We start from the raw sequence: 19,571 nt of genomic DNA, 5'->3' as shown, positions 1-19,571 counted from the left end.
GGTTGGGGGGGGGGGAGAAACTGGTTAAAGCTCCCCACAGGGGAACTGGTTAAAGCTCCAGTCGTCTTTTTCTGCCCCCTCCCCATCCCCGGCGCTGCAAAAAGCATCCATTTGTGAAATAATAGGTTGTCCGAGGGAGGGGGAAGGTGCCAAACGTGGCTCCAAAAAAAGGRAAAAAAAAAGCAAAAAAAAAAAAGCAGCTTCTCTTAAGTGGTCTTCCTCATGTTTCCATAGAAACACTATAGTATCAGGAGAGAAAGTTAAAAAAGCGGGTTTTAAGCTTTTCATGGCTTTCTCTCGTGACTTTTCTTCCGTCTCCCCCCCCCCCCCCGCCCAAAATCCCTACTTCATACAAAATACAAGAAAATTTTGGAGGCTTCAGGGGACATAGTGCCACTGTAATGAGAGCCTGGGAAATTTTGTACTTATTACTTTTTCCTGCCTGACCACGGAGCTGTTTTTACAGCCGTGTTTCTCCTGTTCCAGCATTTTCTGCCATAGCCACTCCACGTGGTAACATTTGCTTACACCGAGTCGCTCTCCCAAGATCGTTTTTTCTCCTGCGGTTTTTGGCTGAGCTGATTTGCACGGGCGGTGACTTGGCCGGCACCCCAACGTCGGAGCGGCGGCGTGAGGCGGCAACGGCTCAACCGGAGCCCCGCGCCGCTGGCCGCCCCGCGGCTGCCGCGGGCCCCGGGCATCCTGGTTCTCTGACCCAGACGTGGTGATTCCGCATCACAGCACGTTTTGCGTTAGCACTGGCGACAGCGTGAGGGCAAACCACGACCGCCGATGCCAAGGGGTTAATAACCCTGCTACTTGAGGCTATTAAGAGTTGTGATTTTTTTTTCTTTCTCTCTCTCTTTCTTTTTGTGACAGTGTAAATGGGAACAAACCTCTTGCACAATTTCTTTTTTGCCTTCTGAAGTGAGGAGTCTCCTTGTCGGGCGGCTGCACGCCATGTGCCGAGCAATGGCTTCCTGCTCCATGCTCTGCGAATTGCAGTACGCTCACGTTGTACTCTTACCTTCTCAAACCAATAGTATTTCCCAATAAAACTAGCAAGATCCTGAGGAATCTGTGCCTGTGATGTGCTGGAAATGTGGACCTACCTCCTCAAACAGCTGCAAGCTGTGAAAGCTTCACTTAAAATTATTTGCTGCTTATCAGAAGAGCTTGTGCATTACCCACAGTTAGGGTGTGAGGTCAAAATCCAAAGGTTGAGCTGTGGGGGCAAACAAAAACACGGTAAGGATGAGCGCTGTCTTTGGAAGTTTGCTCTTCCCGTTGGCTGTGTCTCTGGTGGTGAGGTTTCTTGGAGCAGTTCAGTAGTCCTCCTTCTTTGAAGGCAACGATCTCGATCACAGGTGCTAAAACGGAGTGTGAAACTTGCCTAATCAGTGCTCAAATGATTTGAGTAAACCTTATTTTCAGTTTAGCTCCTTTTCTTTTTCTTTTTTTTTTTTTTGTAAGCAGATAAGTTGGTCAAATTTTAGCAGAACTATTAGCCTTTTGTCCCAAGTTCCCAAGTCAGATTTCTCCCCTTTTTTTGTTTCTGGATGGAGCAATCAGTCTCAGCATTATGTAACCACTTACGGTGTAATTACCAGTTACCCTGTGTTACTTGTGCTTTGAGAATATTAGAAGAGTTGAGTTCAATGTTTTGAACTTATAATTTATCCCCAAGACCATGAAGCCTGTGAATAACATCCATATGGATAGGACAGCTCTTACCTTAGGGTATGTTTCTTGGCTGAAAAGTGTGTTTAGAAGCTGTATCAAAACTCTGGAGAATACTGTAGTGCAGGTTTTTAAGGCAGGCTTTTGCCTCCATCTGTCTGACTGCCTTAAGAATATATGGGACTTTTTTAATGCCATGTCAATGTTAGAAACTGAAGTTTGAGAGTATTTGAGGTCTACGGTCTTCAGATCTCTTTGGAAGTTTTCTGTTTTCGTGTAGCTTTGTGTGTGTGTGTGTGTGTGATTCTTTGGATCCCCAGTCCCTTATACTTTTTTGAGATGTTTGCTACAGTTTTCCAACTTTGTGAAAGGTTTAAGCAGTTTTGTAGCTAATTATCCAAAAGACCAACCAGCGTTCCCTTCAGATCCTGGAAATGAAGGCTCAAATCTGGTAAATTAGGGGAAAAAAAACACTTTCTGTCCCTATGATTCTAAGTTGAAATGGTGGGCATTTTGAGCTGCTGCTGCATCTCTAGAGATTTGGTTGCCTACTTCCTATTTCTGAGTTATCTATCATATGCTGGAAGAATGGACTTCAGGACTAGAAACTTGCTCCAGTTAAATGTTCTGGAAGTAAGAAATAATTTCTTAAGTGATGATTTTTGTTTTGCTAGAATATAGATTGGTTCTAGTACTGCTAGCTTGACTAACTAGTGCTGCAAACCTGGAGGGTTCGTCAAGGTTTGTTTACAAAGTTAGTAGTGTTAGGGGAGATGGAAGGGTTCTTGACCAGAATTCAAATGTAAGAGTTGTTCGTGTTCTTGACTATAAGCAGTTGACATTGCAGTTGATTTGGGTCGAGGTCTTTCAGAGTATGGGTTTTTTTTTTTTCTTCTATGAACAGGATGCAAATGATGGAGCTGTATAAAATTCATAAAACTGCTGGCTGCTAATCATAGTTATGAGAACTGGAGACCTGAGTGGAAAATTAAGAATTTACGCTGTTAATGATTAAGTACAAGATTACATATTTCATTCTGTCAAAACAGCATCAGGGTAACAGTATGGGGTTGGCTAAAAATTAAGGAGGGGGGAAGGAAAAAAAAAGTCTTGCAGAGTGCTAGTACCTCAGCCATGGTGGTGGTGCAAGTACCAAGAGAAAAAAGGAACAGGAAGTATCAAATTTTCTTTCCTGAAGGTGGTCACTGGAGATGCAGCCTTGGCTCTGCTGGCCTACCCAGGGCACTGCCGTTTTATCTTGGCATCCTAAGAAAAACCAAATGTACTAAATCCTTTTTTTTTTTTTTTTTTTTTTTTTTTTTAAAGAGAAGTTAAGAGCTATAGCTGGAGCAAATGAAGAAAATCTGTTGTCATCTAGCCTGTGATCACTGGTAATATGCTGCTAGTGACAGACTCAAGTTTCTTGTGGCCGCTGCAAAGTGGAAAAATAAAACCAAGCACAACTGGGAGTGTGAAGTATATTGCTCTCCATAGTACATTAATTCTGCGGGCCAAGCCAGAGCTGTAGCCATCTCTAACAGCTAAGATGTGCATTTTGATTACGTTTATTTACAGGAGGCATGTAAGTCTCTTCTGTCACCACCTGTCCAGAAGAACGCTTGCATATCAGCATCTCTGATGCGGTAGTAAGCAACTTTTGAGGGGTGCTCTTTTGAATGCTGATAACTTGCTGCTTTAAAATCTGCAATATTTCCTTAGAACAAATTTCTAACTATTTCACAATTGGTGTTCATTTGTTGTTTTAAGTGGGCAAGGTTTGTAGCTTACAGGAAGGCATCCAAAAGTGCTTAAGTTCAGCTGATTATTGCGTATTCAGATGAGCCTTTTGTATTCTGTGTAGCGGTCCCTTGACCAGTGGTGTTTTACCTTACATCCAATCAATCCTATACTGGAGGCCTTTCATTAGCTGCTCCTACTCTCCCAGTAACGATCAGGATGCAGAGCTTGATAGCAGCCTGTAACTTCTCCTGGTGCCCTCAAGCCCAACAACATAAACTGATTGACTCAGTTAGGGCCCCAGTCTCTAACAGCAAATGCAATCAATAAATCTTTGTTGGTAAATAATTGCTATTGAACAGAGTTTTAATATAAATTTATGAGTGGTGTTTTATCACAGCTTGAGGCTACAGCAAGCCACTGAGTGATGGATTTCAGATAATACTTTCATTCATTACATTAACTTTGTAAGTTATTTAAAGCTTGTACACTTAACATTGCTTTTGGCTTGCAGTGACCTCCTGGGACTAGATGTAGCATGCACATTGCTAATAAAGAGATTGCAATACATACAGACAGTTCCTCGGTTTTATTTGCACAGTGATGCAGTTCCTTGAGCGAAACTCAAGAAGTGAAGTTCGCGCACTCTAGCTGAAGTATTTTTTCCCGTTGCTCATTAAAAGTACGGGCAGTGCTGTCTGGTAGGAGAAGTGTTCTACCATTAGTTTCAGAATTGCAGTTTTGGAGGGAAGGTGGTAAAATTTAATTTGAAGTGTTAAATTCTTCTCAGTTTGAGCAAATTGGAGGTGTTAAATTCTTAACGTAGTGAATCTTGAGGCTTAGGTCAGCAATGCTGAACTGTAGTGCTAAGATTCCATGGGGAAAAATTGTAGCAAATAGAAGATTTGACACAAATTAGTCAGGATAAGTAATGTTATCTGATTAATAACTTGAGTTGATTTACTTAGTTCAGAAAAGTCCCTTACTGAATAGTTGGGAGAATAAATGTGATTTTTACAATATGCTGTGGGTATATGTGGCCTGTTTGACTCTGGAGCACTGTAGATACACCCAAGATGCCTCTAAATTGCTTTGGAGGCAAAGGTCAGTGGGAGCCAATGTATCTGGTTTCCTAGGCAAAGTACTTGATGGAGCTTAAATGTAGACATAATCAACACAAGTGAAGGTTTTGTGGATTTTTTTTTTTTTGTTTGTTTCTTGTCATATCTGGGCTTTTTTTCTGCTTTAGGTTTAGTTAATGTTAAAGTACATTTCTAACTGATCTAAACTCCAATACTAAGAGCATTTCTCAAGACCATTCTATATAATTATCACAGACAAAGTGACAGTCTCTGGCCTTGGAAAAAAAGCATGGTTTGTACGTGCTTCTGGGCTTTGTAACTCTTTACGTTAGCTCCTTGTGTTCAGAGCAGTTTTCTCCATAGGTATTGTAAAGTATTTTTAATGCTAAATCCTAAAACAAGATTTAATCCTAATCCTAAAACAAGAATCTATTCTTTTATGTAAGGGTAGTCCCTAAAGAAAATGGTCTGGGAAATCTGATTTGTTTGCTAGTAAAACATAAATGGGGAGATGTGAGATGTTTCATGTTGAATGGAATTTTAAAAATGAGGTAAGATGCCCATTTTGGAAAATAATTTCTTCATTTAGACCCTAAAATAGATTTTTTTAATTCACACCTGGGCAGTAACAAAACCAGTGTCTAATAAAAATTGTGAAAGTAGAAAGCTTTAAAATACCATCACAATTTGTTGACCTTATAGACCTTATAATTGGCATGGATCAGAAATCACGTAAGGAGTGACGTGTTTTATATGTCACGACGGGACAGTTGAAAAGGTGTGAAATATATTTCTACTTTCTTCAAAATTTTTTTTTTAAAAAAAGATCACTGGTGTAATCCTTACAGCTTTTTTCCCATTAAAAGATCTAAGGAACAAACATAGCAGAACCAATGCAGGGAAACAGCTTTAGGAGAGTAATTTTTGATCCATGTAGCACAGCGATAACTAGAATTGGGTCCTCCTAAATGCAAGCACACGGACCGTAGGTGAGGTATGAAAGACTGGAAAGGTGAAGCGGCAGATCACCTACCATAGACAAACAGCCGCGTCAAAGGCAGAGATAAGCTTTCATTTTTTAATAGAAGAAAACAACGTCTGTACCCGCCAGAAGGCTGTAATTGGGATGCGCCGCTCATGCTCGATGAACCTTTTGTGAGAAGCCATCGCAAAAGCCCGTTGGGGTTGCTGAAAGTTTGAGGTTGAGCCGCCTAAATGCAGCAATGAACAGCACAAAAAAACGAGACCTGATCCCTGGCTGGTCAGAAAGCTGCAGTTTGTCCTAGGGTCTAATTTGGTGGCCGGATGCAAACTTGTGTTTGCAGTCCCATCCACAGATTGCTTTGAATTGCCAAGGGTGGTTCTCCTGGCCTGTATTCAAAGTATTTGTCCAGGAATGGGCAGTTACGAAGTCTTTTTGTTTTTTTATTTTATTTTTTTTTTTATCTTTTCTTCCCATGTGGAGTCATCTTTCCAGTTGCAAAAAAGAGTTACTAATTCAGCTAGCTTGTGGCATGGGGCTTTAGCTGGGTGTTAAAGATCTGGATTTGGGGATTTTTCTCCTTCTGGAAGGGATCTGGTCACATAATGGCCCAGAGTTGATTCTTGTCTGCTCCTGGCTGGGGCATTCGGTCTCAAGAGGCAACATTTTATTAAGCCATGTGTTTAGTGAGAAATCATATAGCACAACTTGCTCTTCTAAAGATGTTCCCACTTTAACCAAAATTCAATGATAGTTAGGAACAGCATGCTTAATAGTGCATCTGTTGTTGTTGTTGTTGTTCTATGCCMTCCTTCTGTTTTTTAAGTTTATTTAGAATGGAAACACTCTTTACATCAGAATAAGAGAATTGAAAGTTACATTAGTTCAGATTCCTGGTTATGTTTTACTGAAAGGACTGTAAGCGGTTGGGCTAGATGATCTCCAGAGGTCCCTTCCAACCTTACTGATTCTATGATTCTATTTAAACCTCGAACTTGATCTTTGAAACTACTGCATACTCGTGGTACTACAGTTTGTACTAAAATGTCATGTCAGAGATGGAGTTGGACCTGCGTTGTGGTACAGTGGAGTCAGTACACCAGTGCCCTCCCAAGAACTTGCCTGACAGCTAATCCACTAAGTCTTTCAGTGACCAAATGTATGCATTTGTTAGGAAAAGACTTGCTTTTGGAAATTAGTTTCCTACGGAAGTGTGTTGCTAAACCATAGGTAGATATACCACCTTAAACATGCTAGGGCACATTAGATAAAAGTGACTTCTATTTTAAGCTGAGAGCAGATTGATATTGTAGAGTAATTCCAGTACATTTAAACGTGATGGTTTTTAATCTGAACCATTGATTGGTAAAATTCAAAGTAGCTTTTAGATCAGATGTGGTTTCTGGGAAAATGAGTTGTCCTGCCTTCCTTCTCTCATTACGTTTAGGTCACCTAAGTTATCCAGAAAGTATTGGAAAAATTCTTTCATTAGCTCTGTTTTCATTTTGCTGCTGTTGCCCAGAACTAGTGTTGTTCCTCTTTGCTGCAGTGGATGGTTAGAAGAGTTTCCATGCAGCGTCACTGTGCTAAAAAGGGAGTCAGAACACAAATTTGTGCATCGCCGTGTGTACAGAGATGCCAAGTTGGAGCAACAAAGGCATCCACGTATAGGAGAGGTCAAAGAAGTGCGTGCTGAAGTGAGCAGAAGCCACGATTGCTTGGAAAATTCACTCGTCCCGAGATGTAATATTTGTTTCAGAGTTCTAGCAAAAATGCACTGTTATCTTTATCATTGTGGAGTGTGTGGGGGTAACCTTACTCCGTGTCACGTTAAAATAATACACTTTTCTGAGGAATGTAATTCAATGCAAAGGGGCTTTATTCGCCTGTTGGACAAAGCCAGTATTGATACAGTGTTTTCTCTTCACTTGACTGACTTTATAAAACTGTACTTACAGCGTTTGCTTCTAAAATTGTAAGCGCTGGAGCTGCTGGTGATGAAAAGGTGTATCATGGGAGAGATGAAGGACACTGAGCAACATGTAGGAGAAGACATAACTAAAAAGTTAGCAATTATATTTAGCTTTTTCCATGTCTTAAATAGTTGTGCATTGGCAAAACAGTAYTTAATTACTTATTTTCCCCCCTTTAACAGGGTATGCTGCTAAAACGAAGTGGCAAGTCATTGAATAAAGAATGGAAGAAGAAATAYGTTACGTTGTGCGACAACGGTGTGCTGACCTATCATCCTAGTTTGCATGTAAGTACACCATGCCCTGTACATTCAGCAGATGTCAAGCCCTGAGAAAGTAGTAATTTCATGTTTTTGTTAAGCCCTTTTGGGTGGAGAAGCTTCTTTCTCTCCCTTTATTGCCTTGCCCCCTCCTCCCCCCCAAAAGCACAATCTGAAATAAACTTCCACAGTGGAAGTGTAGGTGGACTGGTTAGGSTACTTCAGGTTCACTGGAACTTGAATCCCAGAGGCAGTTGAAAAGGTTTAAGTGTTTATTTTTTGCTGATGCTTTGTGTGGTCTTGCTGTCAATACCGGGATTAAGAAGCACTGCCACCAACAAATGTACTTTATAAGGGAAAGTGTCCTAAGTGCAGTCAATAGTGAGGAAGTTTCTGGTATTTGTCAATGTGCAATAGTTATGATTTATTCAAGAAAGTAATTATGAATAGTTTTTTGGAAATGAGGTAGCTAAGAAAATATGTGCCATAAAGCATTTTTATGTTAGTGTCTAATATTGTTTCTGCCCTTGGATCTTGTTTGTGGCTCTGCATATGTAGCACAATCCATGGGTGGAAGGAGTATAGTCATCTGACTTGGCACAAGCACATCTGGTACCTCCTGGGTCTGGTCACAGAAGAAAAGATGAGATTTGACAGTGATTACTCCATGCCCAGTCAGTTCGGAAGACAGAGCCAAAGCGAAGATTACATTTCAGTAACTCCTGAGCAATCCAGCCTCTTCTGCTCATTCTCTAGTACAAGCAATAGAAACACAAAACATTTTCATGAACCTCATCAAGGACTTTAGAGTCATATAAGATCTTGTATTGAATAACAAAGCCCATCAGAAAATCAAGGGTGGCCAGTTTTATAATTTTTTGGCCAGTTGTTTCTAAAGCTGTTGGTTCATTATGGGCAATTTTTTCCTCCAGAAGCAAAAAATCAAAGTTCCAACCAGATGCATTTTTGTATATGTGCCCAGGGCCTTGTAGACCTGCACGTGGATCTGAAAGACAACTTTTGGTTTAGATATTCAAAATCACAGTGCAGTTGGGGTTGCACCAACTTAGTGTTCTTGTCTGCTAAATATTAGCACTATCTGGCTTGGCACAAGACTTCAGTCTCAATTCCTGCCCTAATAATGCTTTGCCATAGCTTCTGGTGTTGCTTCCATGTCTCTTTAAAATTGTTTAATAAGTTACGTGATAACTAGCTGCAAGGCATTGCTGCTTTCCATCAGAAATCATGTCCCTCAGCACTTGAGAGTGAGATTTTATTCTTTTTTATAGTGAAGATTTGTCCTCTCCCTTCCCCCGCCCCCCCACTGTTCTTTTCCATGGAGGAGATGCTGCCTTTGCACCTCCAATGTTTGGAAAATCTGCAGCAGAGTAGTCTTGAAATACCCGAATTATGCACTGGTTTTGCTCACAGAAGGGAAGCACAGGTACTGCATGTGTTCGAGGTGACCCTCCTGCATTGGTTCCCCTCAGGCTGTGATGGCCAGCTGTGGGTCATGAAGGCAGAAGTGGGCAGGCGGCTCTTGCCTGCACCCAGGTCTCTTCCTTGCTTTGTCCAGGGGCTCTGTTGTTCCTGCCCAGGGACATGCACATGTGTTAGTTTTCCCATCCCTATTGCAGACAATAGAACGGTTCTCTCCAGGCTTCCCCGGAGCTACTTAGTCTCCCCCAGAGTGAGAATCCTTTGAGATTAGAGGTAATTACTTTGAGATTAGAGGTAAATCCATTGGAGATCAGAAAGATTCCATTTAAAGAAGAAGTAATTACTTGCCTGTAATTGTTTCCCTCTCTCCCTCACCATGCTCGTGCCCTCCCTAAGAAAAAGGTAGCCATCTCCTTATTGCCCTTTGCTCAGACCTCTTTTCCTAGGTCTGCAAGGTTTGTGAATAGCTCCTTTGGCCTTGACTGTATTTCAGCAGGTAATCGAGCAGGCTCATCTCCTACTTCACAAGAAACTGCTGGGAAAACCATAGTACCCAACCAGAGGCTTCTCAAGACACCCTCACCAAATCCGGTTCTTAGGAATTTCTAAGCTTCTGCTCATTCACATTGAAGTCTTTCGATGATGTCATTTATATTATAAACAGTGCAGTTTGAATGACTTATTGACTTTAGCCTTGCAAGAGTGACCATGCTACTTCCGTAGTGTGTGTCGATGCTGTCAATGGCATGTTTATTGCCAATTAGCTGTCAGAAAGAAACCCTGTAGAGTGGTCTTAATCCGTCAGTCAATCGTACGTTAGGCAGTTACTGCACACGTGCTTTGTTTTTGCACCTTGCAATTCATCATGGTGTTGCCCCTGTTTTGACATGCTCCAAAGCAGTGTTATGAGTCAGTCTCCACCTGGACTGGAGAAGCGTTGTAAGGTGGACTTGACATTTTTATCCCAGTGCTGCTCTATTTATCAGTCTTCTGCACTAGGGCTGGAAACTAAGTAGCATCTCCTCTGCTCAATGTAAACCACAGTGGGAAGGAGAGGTAGGACTGGATATTTGAAGCCAATTGGGCTCTCACTACAATGTGTACAAAGCTTTATAGTAGCCAAGTCAGAAAGTTTGTATTTACTCTCAGGTGGGTTTTTTGGTTTGTGTTTTTTTAATGTTGTGGCTGAATTGCTGCTTTAGCAGCTTTGTAATGTTTTGAAAATGAAAGGCATTATTCTTACCAACCTTCCCATTAAACAACATGAAAGAAAAGTATTTCTGTTAATCACCTAAAGTCAGTTTCTTAAGCTCAAGAGAAGGCTTGACATTAACCTGTCAGCTTAGTTATCTTCAGTTATTGCAAGCAGGCAGGTCATTTTGATTGTACAAAATTTTGCCCCCCCTTTTTTTTGTGTGTGTGTGTGTGTGTGAAGCGTATGGTGGGCTGGCCTCTAGTGGTGGCAGAAATAAATGAGGTTAGAAATAGCTTGGTCTTTCTAGGCTGTGGCTTGAGTCAGACTGGAAGACTTGGTTGAAAATTTGCATTGGGAGAACCTATTAAAATATTTAGTGGCTGATAGTGAGCACTGTATTAAATACTGCTTGACATATGGCCCCAAATGGATCAGTTGTCTCTACTGTCAGATGTGTCAGCTGCTCAGATGCTTTTTATTACAGTGAATGTCTCCATATTGCACAAATCAGCACTGTTGTCCCTCTCTAAAAAAAGGATAGGTTACAAAATGAAAGCTTTTGAGATGAGGGTGGAAATCAAGTTAGCATCCAAGGTATCCCTGGAAGGGTCAAGGCGGTTTGGCAGGGTAGCATGTTGAAATGACTGCTGCATTGTGCCAGCTAAATAAGTAACTGTGAATGCCACCAGCTTGACGTTTTACACAATAGCTAAATGGATATTCCTCCTTTTTAAGAAAGTGGGGGAAAGAGAATAACGGGGAAAGAAAAAATATGTACATAAGCACCCTACTGTTTTCTTACTTGGTCATGTTAGGTTTTTTTTTCAAGAGCCTCAAACCTTCTCTTCCCTTGGGATGCCTTGGAGCTACGCTGATAGAAAACGGTGGGGATAATGAGAGAGCACTTTGACCTTCAGGCTTCAAAGTTCACCCGAGCTTCCTATTCATCTTATACTTCTAGAGTATAGCCATTGAGTGGAAGACTAAAATTCGGGCCGACAAATTCAGCATCAGCCTCCCCAAAGGGCCTCGTGGGAATTTGTCTAGGCATCTCTTGGCTTTTAATGGCAGCATGCCATGTGTAAGGGCTCCTGAAATGTATTCGCCAGGATACCTGCTGGGCACTGCTCCACACGGCTGCTTTATGTAAGTCTTAGCCTGAGGAATCGCTGATGATGTTTCGCCTCCATATCTCTCCTGGAGGATTGCCATCATACATGTATGATGTATGTACATGTCAGTAGATGATAAAGCCTGGGCTGTGAATGTCCATTTGTGCTCCTATATCCCTGTCATCATCACTGCCCCTTGCTTATGAAGGAAAAAAAAATACTGAAAAATTAGCTTTTTCAGAGAAGGTGTTTTTTTCCTTTTCTATTTAGTTTGTTCTAGATGTGTGTATTCAAATGAATGCATAGCATTTATGAGGGAAGAACAGCTTCATAAACACATCAGAAGGAAGGTCTGGTGACCATCTCTTAAAGCTTAACTAAAACATCCATGGTATATACATACTATGTCCATATACAGCAGGGTTTCCTTTAACCTGCTGAGATTATCCTGATATTTAAATTCTGCTCCTGTCCTCACTGATCGAGTCTGGCGATCTGTGCCAAGGTGTGTAGGGTTGTTGCAGCAACTGAGGAGGAAAATCTCTCCTGTATCTGCTTGAGAAGCATGTGAATGCAACCAGTCTACTCAATTTGTTTGACAGTAGCCATAATTTTAAACCCCTTTCTTCAAAGTAGTGCTGACTGGGACTTAGCTTATGTGAGCTAACTCAAAAGAAAGCATTCGCAATGTTTTTCTTGTCATCCAGTGAAGTGTGTATATCTAAAAATTAAAACAAACAAAAAAAACAAACCAAAAAAAAGGTACAACTTCAGCATGGCCAGGAGTCATTTCTGATACTAGGTTAAACTTTGTACAAGGGCTTCAACAATACATTTTAAAGATACACCTTCGCAGAAAGTGATATAATGCAACCACAATACTTTGGCTGGCAAGTTCTGCAGAGACTTGGGGGCAGTAGGCTGAGTTTTTGGTTGAGTTTTCTTGTTTGTTTTTTCCTATAGGAAGTGGCTAGAGCTCTTAGGACAAATGGAATGCTTTTGAAATCGCCATCAATATTAATACCTGGCAGCATTGCTCATCCATATGCCTTTCCCAACAGGCTTCATAATATTTAGTGCTTTACTTAAAGCTGCAGTTGAAACATATTTTTGACCATTGTTAGTTCCCACGATTTTCCTGGAAAGTTTGAATGTAGACAGTCAGCTTGCAAATAAAGGGAGTCCTGTCTTTCCTATATGTTTTTTCTAGAGAATCTCATGTTTGTTGGGTGTGACAGTTTCTTTGTTTGGCCTGTTGGCTCTTTCGTTGTAGAGCTGACTGTTGCTCTGAACAAATAAGCTTTTGTTCGTGAGTAATTGCCTACAGACCTCATTTGGGTTCAGCCTTCTTTTCAAGGCTGTGCATTACTTCAGGCTGTTTAATAGCCCCCAAAGTGTGGCGTTTGTGTTACTTCCACAGAAATACTCATATTTCTAAAATGCCATGTGGTATACCTGTGTTTTTCTGCTTTATTGCTTGAGATGTTGTTGTACCTCTTGAAAGAGTTGTGATGGGAACAAATTGCACAGAGCAAAAATGAGGGTATATTTTAAGTGGTGAGGAGGATAAACTTGTTTGAAGCAGCTAATGCTTAGGTTCATATTATAGTTACTATGTCCATTAGAATGCCTAAGACATTGGTTAAGATAGAAAACTAAAATGTTATGAAAAGTTGCATCTGTGTATAATGATTGCTCATTCCAGGTGATGAGTTGATGGTAACGTATTTTTCCACCCGCCACAACTGAGACTCTTTTGGGAAGCCTTTTTATCAAAGCAGTGTTCAGAGCAACATTCTCCTTTTTAACATTATTGATCTGAATTTCCCAGAGCTTTCACTTCTTAATTCTAGCACACTTCACTGTGAATTTATGTGGCTGCTAGAAATAACTACAGGGTAATCAACCTTTAGGGAAAGAATGAGCCTTACAACCATGCTGTTGTAACTCTCTCTTTTTTTTTTTTTTTTTTTTTTTTGTAAAGATACTAAATACGAAACTTAGCCAACTGTGTTTTAAAAGTAAAAGGTCAGAGAGAGAGCTAGCTGTGGCTTTTAGAAAGTATTACACCTGTAGCTGCTGGAGGAGATTGCTCATTCAGCTTATAGCTTACTGGAAAACTACTACATCTTATGAAAATGGCAGTGCAGTGGGGGTAAGTCTGGGTGAACAACTTTAGTACTGGGGCAGGAGGACGTGTTAGGTGTTAGCAGTCCTTTAGACAGACATATAATTTGGGATAACTTTTTTCCCCGAAACCCAATGGTTCAGTGTCCCTTTGAACTAGAAACAGACTTGGTTGAAAGGACCATTGCATCTGTTCCGCAGAGTGAAAAGTCAGACTGTGGATTCCTTGGGATCTTGTGTAATGATCAATGAGCTACGCTGTGAAAGACTGCTAAAATATATAATCATGGTCCATGGTGAAGGAAAGGAGGACTGATAATTCACATTAACTTCTTGTAATCACTTCCAGGACTTGTTACAGCTCTTTGCAGGTCACTTAATGCACAAACAAGGAGGCTGTGAAGCATTTTTAATTTTGAAACTCTTCATTTTGGAGGTCAGGATCAGATTTATCACGTCATTAGGGTAGGACATAGTAGCAAATACAATACTGTTAGTTGCAGAGCTGTGCAAGTCTGCCATGTGGAGTAAGGAACAGCAAACGTGTTTTGCTGTGGTTCCAGAATATTTCTGGTATTTGAAAGAGTTGCAATTTGGATAGTAAAAGCCAAGCTATTAATTAATCACAGGGGTTTATAAAATTAGAGCTTCCTGTCCAGCAGAGCTAACTGCTGTGGGTATAAATGCTTCATAAATTACTCAGGATGGTAAAACTGGTGTGTCTTTTACAACAGTTCTTGTTCCACAGTCTGGAAGAGATGTGCAAACAGAAAATGTTTCAAAATTTGGTGAAAATGAGTGATCAATTAAAAAAAAATTTTTTTTTTTTTGAAACCACTCCTGTGTTGCAAGTCTTGCCCCACCTTCCTCTCAGACCCTGGAACATGGGAAGAATGGATTAATATTGTAAGGTAGAGATAGTGAATGCTTTTTATGGCTCAGATTTAATGTTTTTGATTCCTAATTTGAACAAAACAGATTCAAGATGACCCTCTTTTTGTCAGGACCGAGTGCTTTAGGGTGATCCGAGTCTTCCAGCATGCATTCCTGTTTGTATGTTTGTCCTGGAAAACAACATTTCATTGCTTTTCTCAAGACTAACTGTCTGTTGTGGTGCTGAAGGATATTATGGCCGTGTTGATATGTGAGGAGGGAGGATGGCTACCGCGGCAGGCGCGTTTGAGGAACGTATTCCACTGCGGCTTGTAACTGGACTGCAGGTTTGTGGCGGGGGTCCCAGCGGCGGGGAGAGGACTTGGAGGAGACTTTTCTTTCTTCTTAGGTGTGCCTGTGGCCCCAAATGGAAACCAATCAAGGAGCGATTTATGTTCATTAAGCGCTTGTCAAAACTGAAAAATTTTCTAATCAACAGCAATCTAGCTGCGGCCCCTCAATGGCTGGGAGTGTCGCCGCCGCAGTATCGGCTATTTGCCTGTTACAACTCTAGGCTAGAAATCCGCTGATGATTACATTAGGCTAAGCTGCGAAGTAAATGAACCATGTCTTATTTAGGTGCAACTAGCTTSAGTGTAGTCCTGCCCCGCAGGGCGCTTTATAGCGTTTTATGGCTTTAAAATTAGTGTAGCTTCCCATTTGCTGCAGGGTGCTGCATGTTATGCCTTTGAACTCAATAAGCAAAGGCAAGGGGGCCTTTTGTTTTTTTCTTCCCCCCTCCCTCTTTTCTTCTTCTTGCAGTTTAGCAATTTTGTTTTGCATCTTTTCCAGACGGCATTTTGCAATAAAAGCGTCTGACTGCCGCGTGCGCACAAAAAAAAAGTCAAGGGCTTGGGCCATTTACCAGTCTGCGCGGATATTGGGGTTTGATTTTTCTTTTTTGGTTTGATTTTGGGGGAAGGGGATTGAGGTCGGTTTGTACAAAAGCGGGCAAACAATAGGCCGTGCAGGTTCCTACTGTCGGTGCACTGAACTGGACTAGCGTTTCGGAAAGCACACACCACCCTGAGCTCCCGGCTGCCAGCAGCCTTCCCAAGTGCCATCGTCAGGTGCCGTCATAAACTTTCTTTTCCGTAATTGTGTGTCGTTACATTCTGTTTTACCTCCGATCAGGAAACCCTGTCTGGAGCTCAGTAAACTAAGCCCTGTGTGTCTCGTGTGCAGTTGGAGAGGGGAAAAATTAGCACAAGATGAAGGTCTTTTTCCTCCCCCTCCAAAGCATGGCGTATACCAATGGCAGGTTTGTGAAAGAGTTTTTATCTGTCCATTGTGGGCCTGGACCAGCTCCTGGTGGYGGAAAAATGGGCTTGTCGGGAGCCTAACGGATCAAAAAGAGAAACTTGTTCGATGTTCTTACTTGCGTTGAAAATGCACTTTTGTACCATTAAACAAATGGAAAGGTGCATATGCAGGGAGCATCTTTGTTTTACCCATTACCAGTAGGAGAGGAGGGTTACTGGGCCAGGCACATAGTGGAAGAAACATGGTTGGCTGCATCCTTGTGTAGCTCTATAAGATGAAGCAAATTTTTTAAAAAGAAACCCGTCAAAAGTGGCAATCCTCAGATGCAGAGATTTGGCATCAAGTTTGAATCCTATTCAACTAGTGCCAAGGTGTAGAAGATACAATTCAAATAGAGTTTCTGTGCACTCTGCGGACCAACTGAACCCAGCCAAAGGAGGTCCTAGTTGTCTTCTGCCTTCTTGGCCAAGATGAATATGTTGCAACAATCCCAGGACATAAGTGCAGTCCAAAGTAGTTTGAAGGGTAAGAGCCTGACTCAGTCTGCTGGGCCACACAGAGCAGAGCTGACCTTTCCTACCTAGGCAGGCTGCCAGAACTGACCCACCTGAGCATCTCAGTGTGGTGGAAACCCAAATGAGTAGAATCATCAGGCCCTCATTCCTCGTGGTCTTGTTTTCTTTTACCTTGAAAATATTTTTCAAGTGTGCAAATCAAGAGTAGGATGCTAATTATACGAGCAGTGGGGTTTTTACTCCCATCTGGCATGTAGATGGTTGCACAGAAAGCAAATYGCTGGGAATATGGTCCTCAAGATACTAAATGATAAATATTTCTTTTAGTAATTCAACATTTATGTGCATTTGCTTGCTATAATGCACTGGTGATGAAACACTATTTTTGAAATACAACCTAGGTAGTAGAAATGAGCATTTTCTTTGAGCAGTGACAAAGATGACTGTCTCTTGTAGTAGGACCACCTCTGGAGAGACTTAAACAGTAATATTTTTGGTATCCCAAGTGTTACACACTTAACATGAGTGCCGTGCATTATGGATCTCTTGGGCAGGAAATAGGCAGCTACATACTCTTTGGTAGTGTATTTAAAATAAGGGTGGTGGGCTTAGATAATCTGCGTTCAGCTCTCAGCTCCCTGGAAGCAGCACTTTCTCCTGCCTTCCCCGCAGTTTGGTTCTTTCTCTCCTGAAAGGTGTCTAAGTGGGCAGCAGCATTAAGCACAGGTGTGGAAGATGTCATTTTTAGCTGCCCAGGCAGCTCTTCCATCCTTCCCTTCCCTCTCCTGGAGAAATTAGAAGGCAGCTCGGAAGCATCACGTAGGCTGGGTCCAGCTTGTGGCCCAGACTGTCTTTTCTGGCATCAAAGGCAATCAGAAGCCACTGTGATGTGTGCCAGCATGTTCGGCCTTGAAAACAAAAAGGGCACCCTGAAATAGCAGTGTTTCTTTTTGGTAGGTCTGTTCAGAGAACAAAATCATATCCATTTGCTCAATTTGTGTATCTGGAAAGCTTCTATTGACTTAATTGGTTAATTTAATTTCTGCTGTAATAAATGAAGAGCTGTATTAAGACAAGAACTAAAATAATTTTGCTTTACATTAGTCTGTGTCTCAGCACATCGTGTCTTTTTACTCGGGGCAATTCATTTTGCGATGCTGTCAAATAGCGTTTTGTGTCATCTTCAGTCAATGTAGKTTTTATGATTTTCACTGATAGTTTAGCAGTTTATTTAGTCCTGTAGATAATGGTCAATGGCCTTGAGTAGTCAAATTAACACCGTAGCAGCACTATATTTGAGCAAATCGCTAACGGTAACCTTGGGATGAAAAGCCATGAGAATCAATACAGTGAGTGTGGTTTTGGGGATTATTGATTGATTGATGTGTCCTGGACTTAACTCGAAGAAGCCGCATTGCCCCCGAGCTGACTAAGATTAAGTYGCCAGTTACTGATAACTGTAGGCCATTACCTATGTAGTCACAAGCTCAGAGATGAACTGGATACCTTTTATGGTCCTGAGATAAAGAAATTGCGGTGCTCTACGATCGAAMCTGCCTACCGACCTGGAGGAAGATGCTTGCCATGGCCATGAGAATTTGAGATGCTGTCAGTTGGGTTCTGTGCCACCCGTTATTCTTGCAGGCATCTCTTTGGGACACAAAGGCACTAATGGCATGGCTCTGCGGATGGTGGTAGCCGTGGTAAGTGGTGCTGCCATCAGCAAGCCTGGAGCTGGGGGTCTCTCTGCCACAAATCTCAATTGCTAGCAGGTTTCTCTCATTGCACCTCATTTGCATCTGGGACATCAATTAGCATGTTTGTTGAGGCTAATTGAATGAAACTCAATCATAGCTCTTAATTGCTTGACTATGTGAAAAGAAATCACATTAATGCAGCTAATTAAGTGTATGGCAATAGATGCAACATAATTAGGAGTGAAATGTAAAAAAACAAGCGGCTGCGAAGGTGCGAGAGCAGGGGCGCGGGGGACATGGGTTCCCGGTTATCCTCTTCCCAACGCTTTTGGGGAGGGTTCCCCGCGCTTTGCTGTTCGCTTTTTTTTTTTTGGCGTCGCTAAATGATGAACATGGACAACTTGAGAAGAAAAATGCAAATGGGTTTGCAATTACTACTTTTTCAAGCTGTTGAGGGGCAGAAGATGGCACTTCTGGGGTGGCCCGCTGTTGAGTGGGCTCTAGGGACTTGTTAAGTGCTGTTTAAAAGTACTTGGCTTTGAATTACCCTCATGCCTTGTTAAAGGGTTTTTTTCCCCTTTTTTCTTGGATCAGCATTTTCTACAACTAACATCTAGGGGAGTTATATCTGTAGCATTTGCATATCAAAATCAGGCTTGCTGTCTCCTCTTTAACGCAGCATATTCCAGATGACAGCACGACCCTCATCTGTTCTAATCTGATCAAACCATACATTGCACTTCTGAAGCCGCTACATTATTTTGTAGTTTCAACTCTTATTCCCYGAGCGCAGATCTGAAGGCATGGGTGCGGGGGCGGATACTGGGCTGACGGGCAACTTGGTGCTTTCCTGTCTTCTTCCTCGGGGAAATGCGGAGATTATCGCTATGCATCTTGCACACAATGAAAGAGTCCTTATTATTTACATTTGATATATCCCTATAAATATTTAAGCTGACATTAATACCTATGTGGCATCTGTTCTGTTTGGGCACTTTCATATAATAATAGTATGGGCTACAGTGTATTTATTTCCTGTTTGCCAACATTCGCTTACTCTCTTGAATTGTTTATAGCTCACCTAAGCCTGTTTTACTCTCAATTAAAAGTGCTTTAATAATGCCCTGTCACATCTCACAAGCTGGCAGGATAGCAGGGAAATTGTATACCCTATTCATCTGAAGAATTTGGAATAAACCCTTCATTATCAAGTTTAAATGGAATACACTGGTTGTTGTATGTTAAATAAAACGTGCCTATTAAAAAGAGTACATGCTGAGGTTTAGTCACTATCTGATTAAGCCTCATTTTAGAGCCCATAAGCAATAAATGCTCAATTATCTTCTGGTTATTGTATTTTAATTTGTGAAGAACTGACACTGAACAAGAAAGTTATGCCAACTTGATAATTTATAGATGAAACAGTTTTGTGCATTTTGGCCTAGCGACGAGTGAAGTGAGTTTTTGTTAATAGATTTCCTTTGTTTCTTTGGGCAAAAATGCTCTGCTTCCTCAGCCAGTGAACTGTTCAGGCTCCCTTTTTTGCTGTAAATAATTCTCAAACAGCTGGGAAAA

The 19,571-nt window shown here is 41.5% G+C and overlaps 1 protein-coding gene across 5 annotated transcripts in view; it reads left to right on the top strand.

Moving 5' to 3' along the window:
- Positions 1–19,571, top strand: part of AGAP1 (ArfGAP with GTPase domain, ankyrin repeat and PH domain 1) — a 384,866-nt gene that overhangs the window by 235,456 nt on the left and 129,839 nt on the right. For all 5 annotated transcript variants that reach the window (XM_085307476.1, XM_085307474.1, XM_085307475.1 and 2 more), the window contains one exon: positions 7,637–7,741. In XM_085307476.1, the coding sequence (XP_085163602.1) occupies positions 7,637–7,741 (105 nt within the window). The remainder of the gene's footprint in view (positions 1–7,636; positions 7,742–19,571) is intronic.

The sequence above is a fragment of the Rhea americana genome, unplaced genomic scaffold, assembly GCF_003343005.1.
Source record: "Rhea americana isolate MKP2758 unplaced genomic scaffold, rheAme1 scaffold_259, whole genome shotgun sequence".
NCBI classification, from domain to species: Eukaryota; Metazoa; Chordata; class Aves; order Rheiformes; family Rheidae; genus Rhea; species Rhea americana.
Note: the sequence above shows the minus strand (reverse complement) of the source record. Positions and strands in the feature narration are given on the sequence as shown.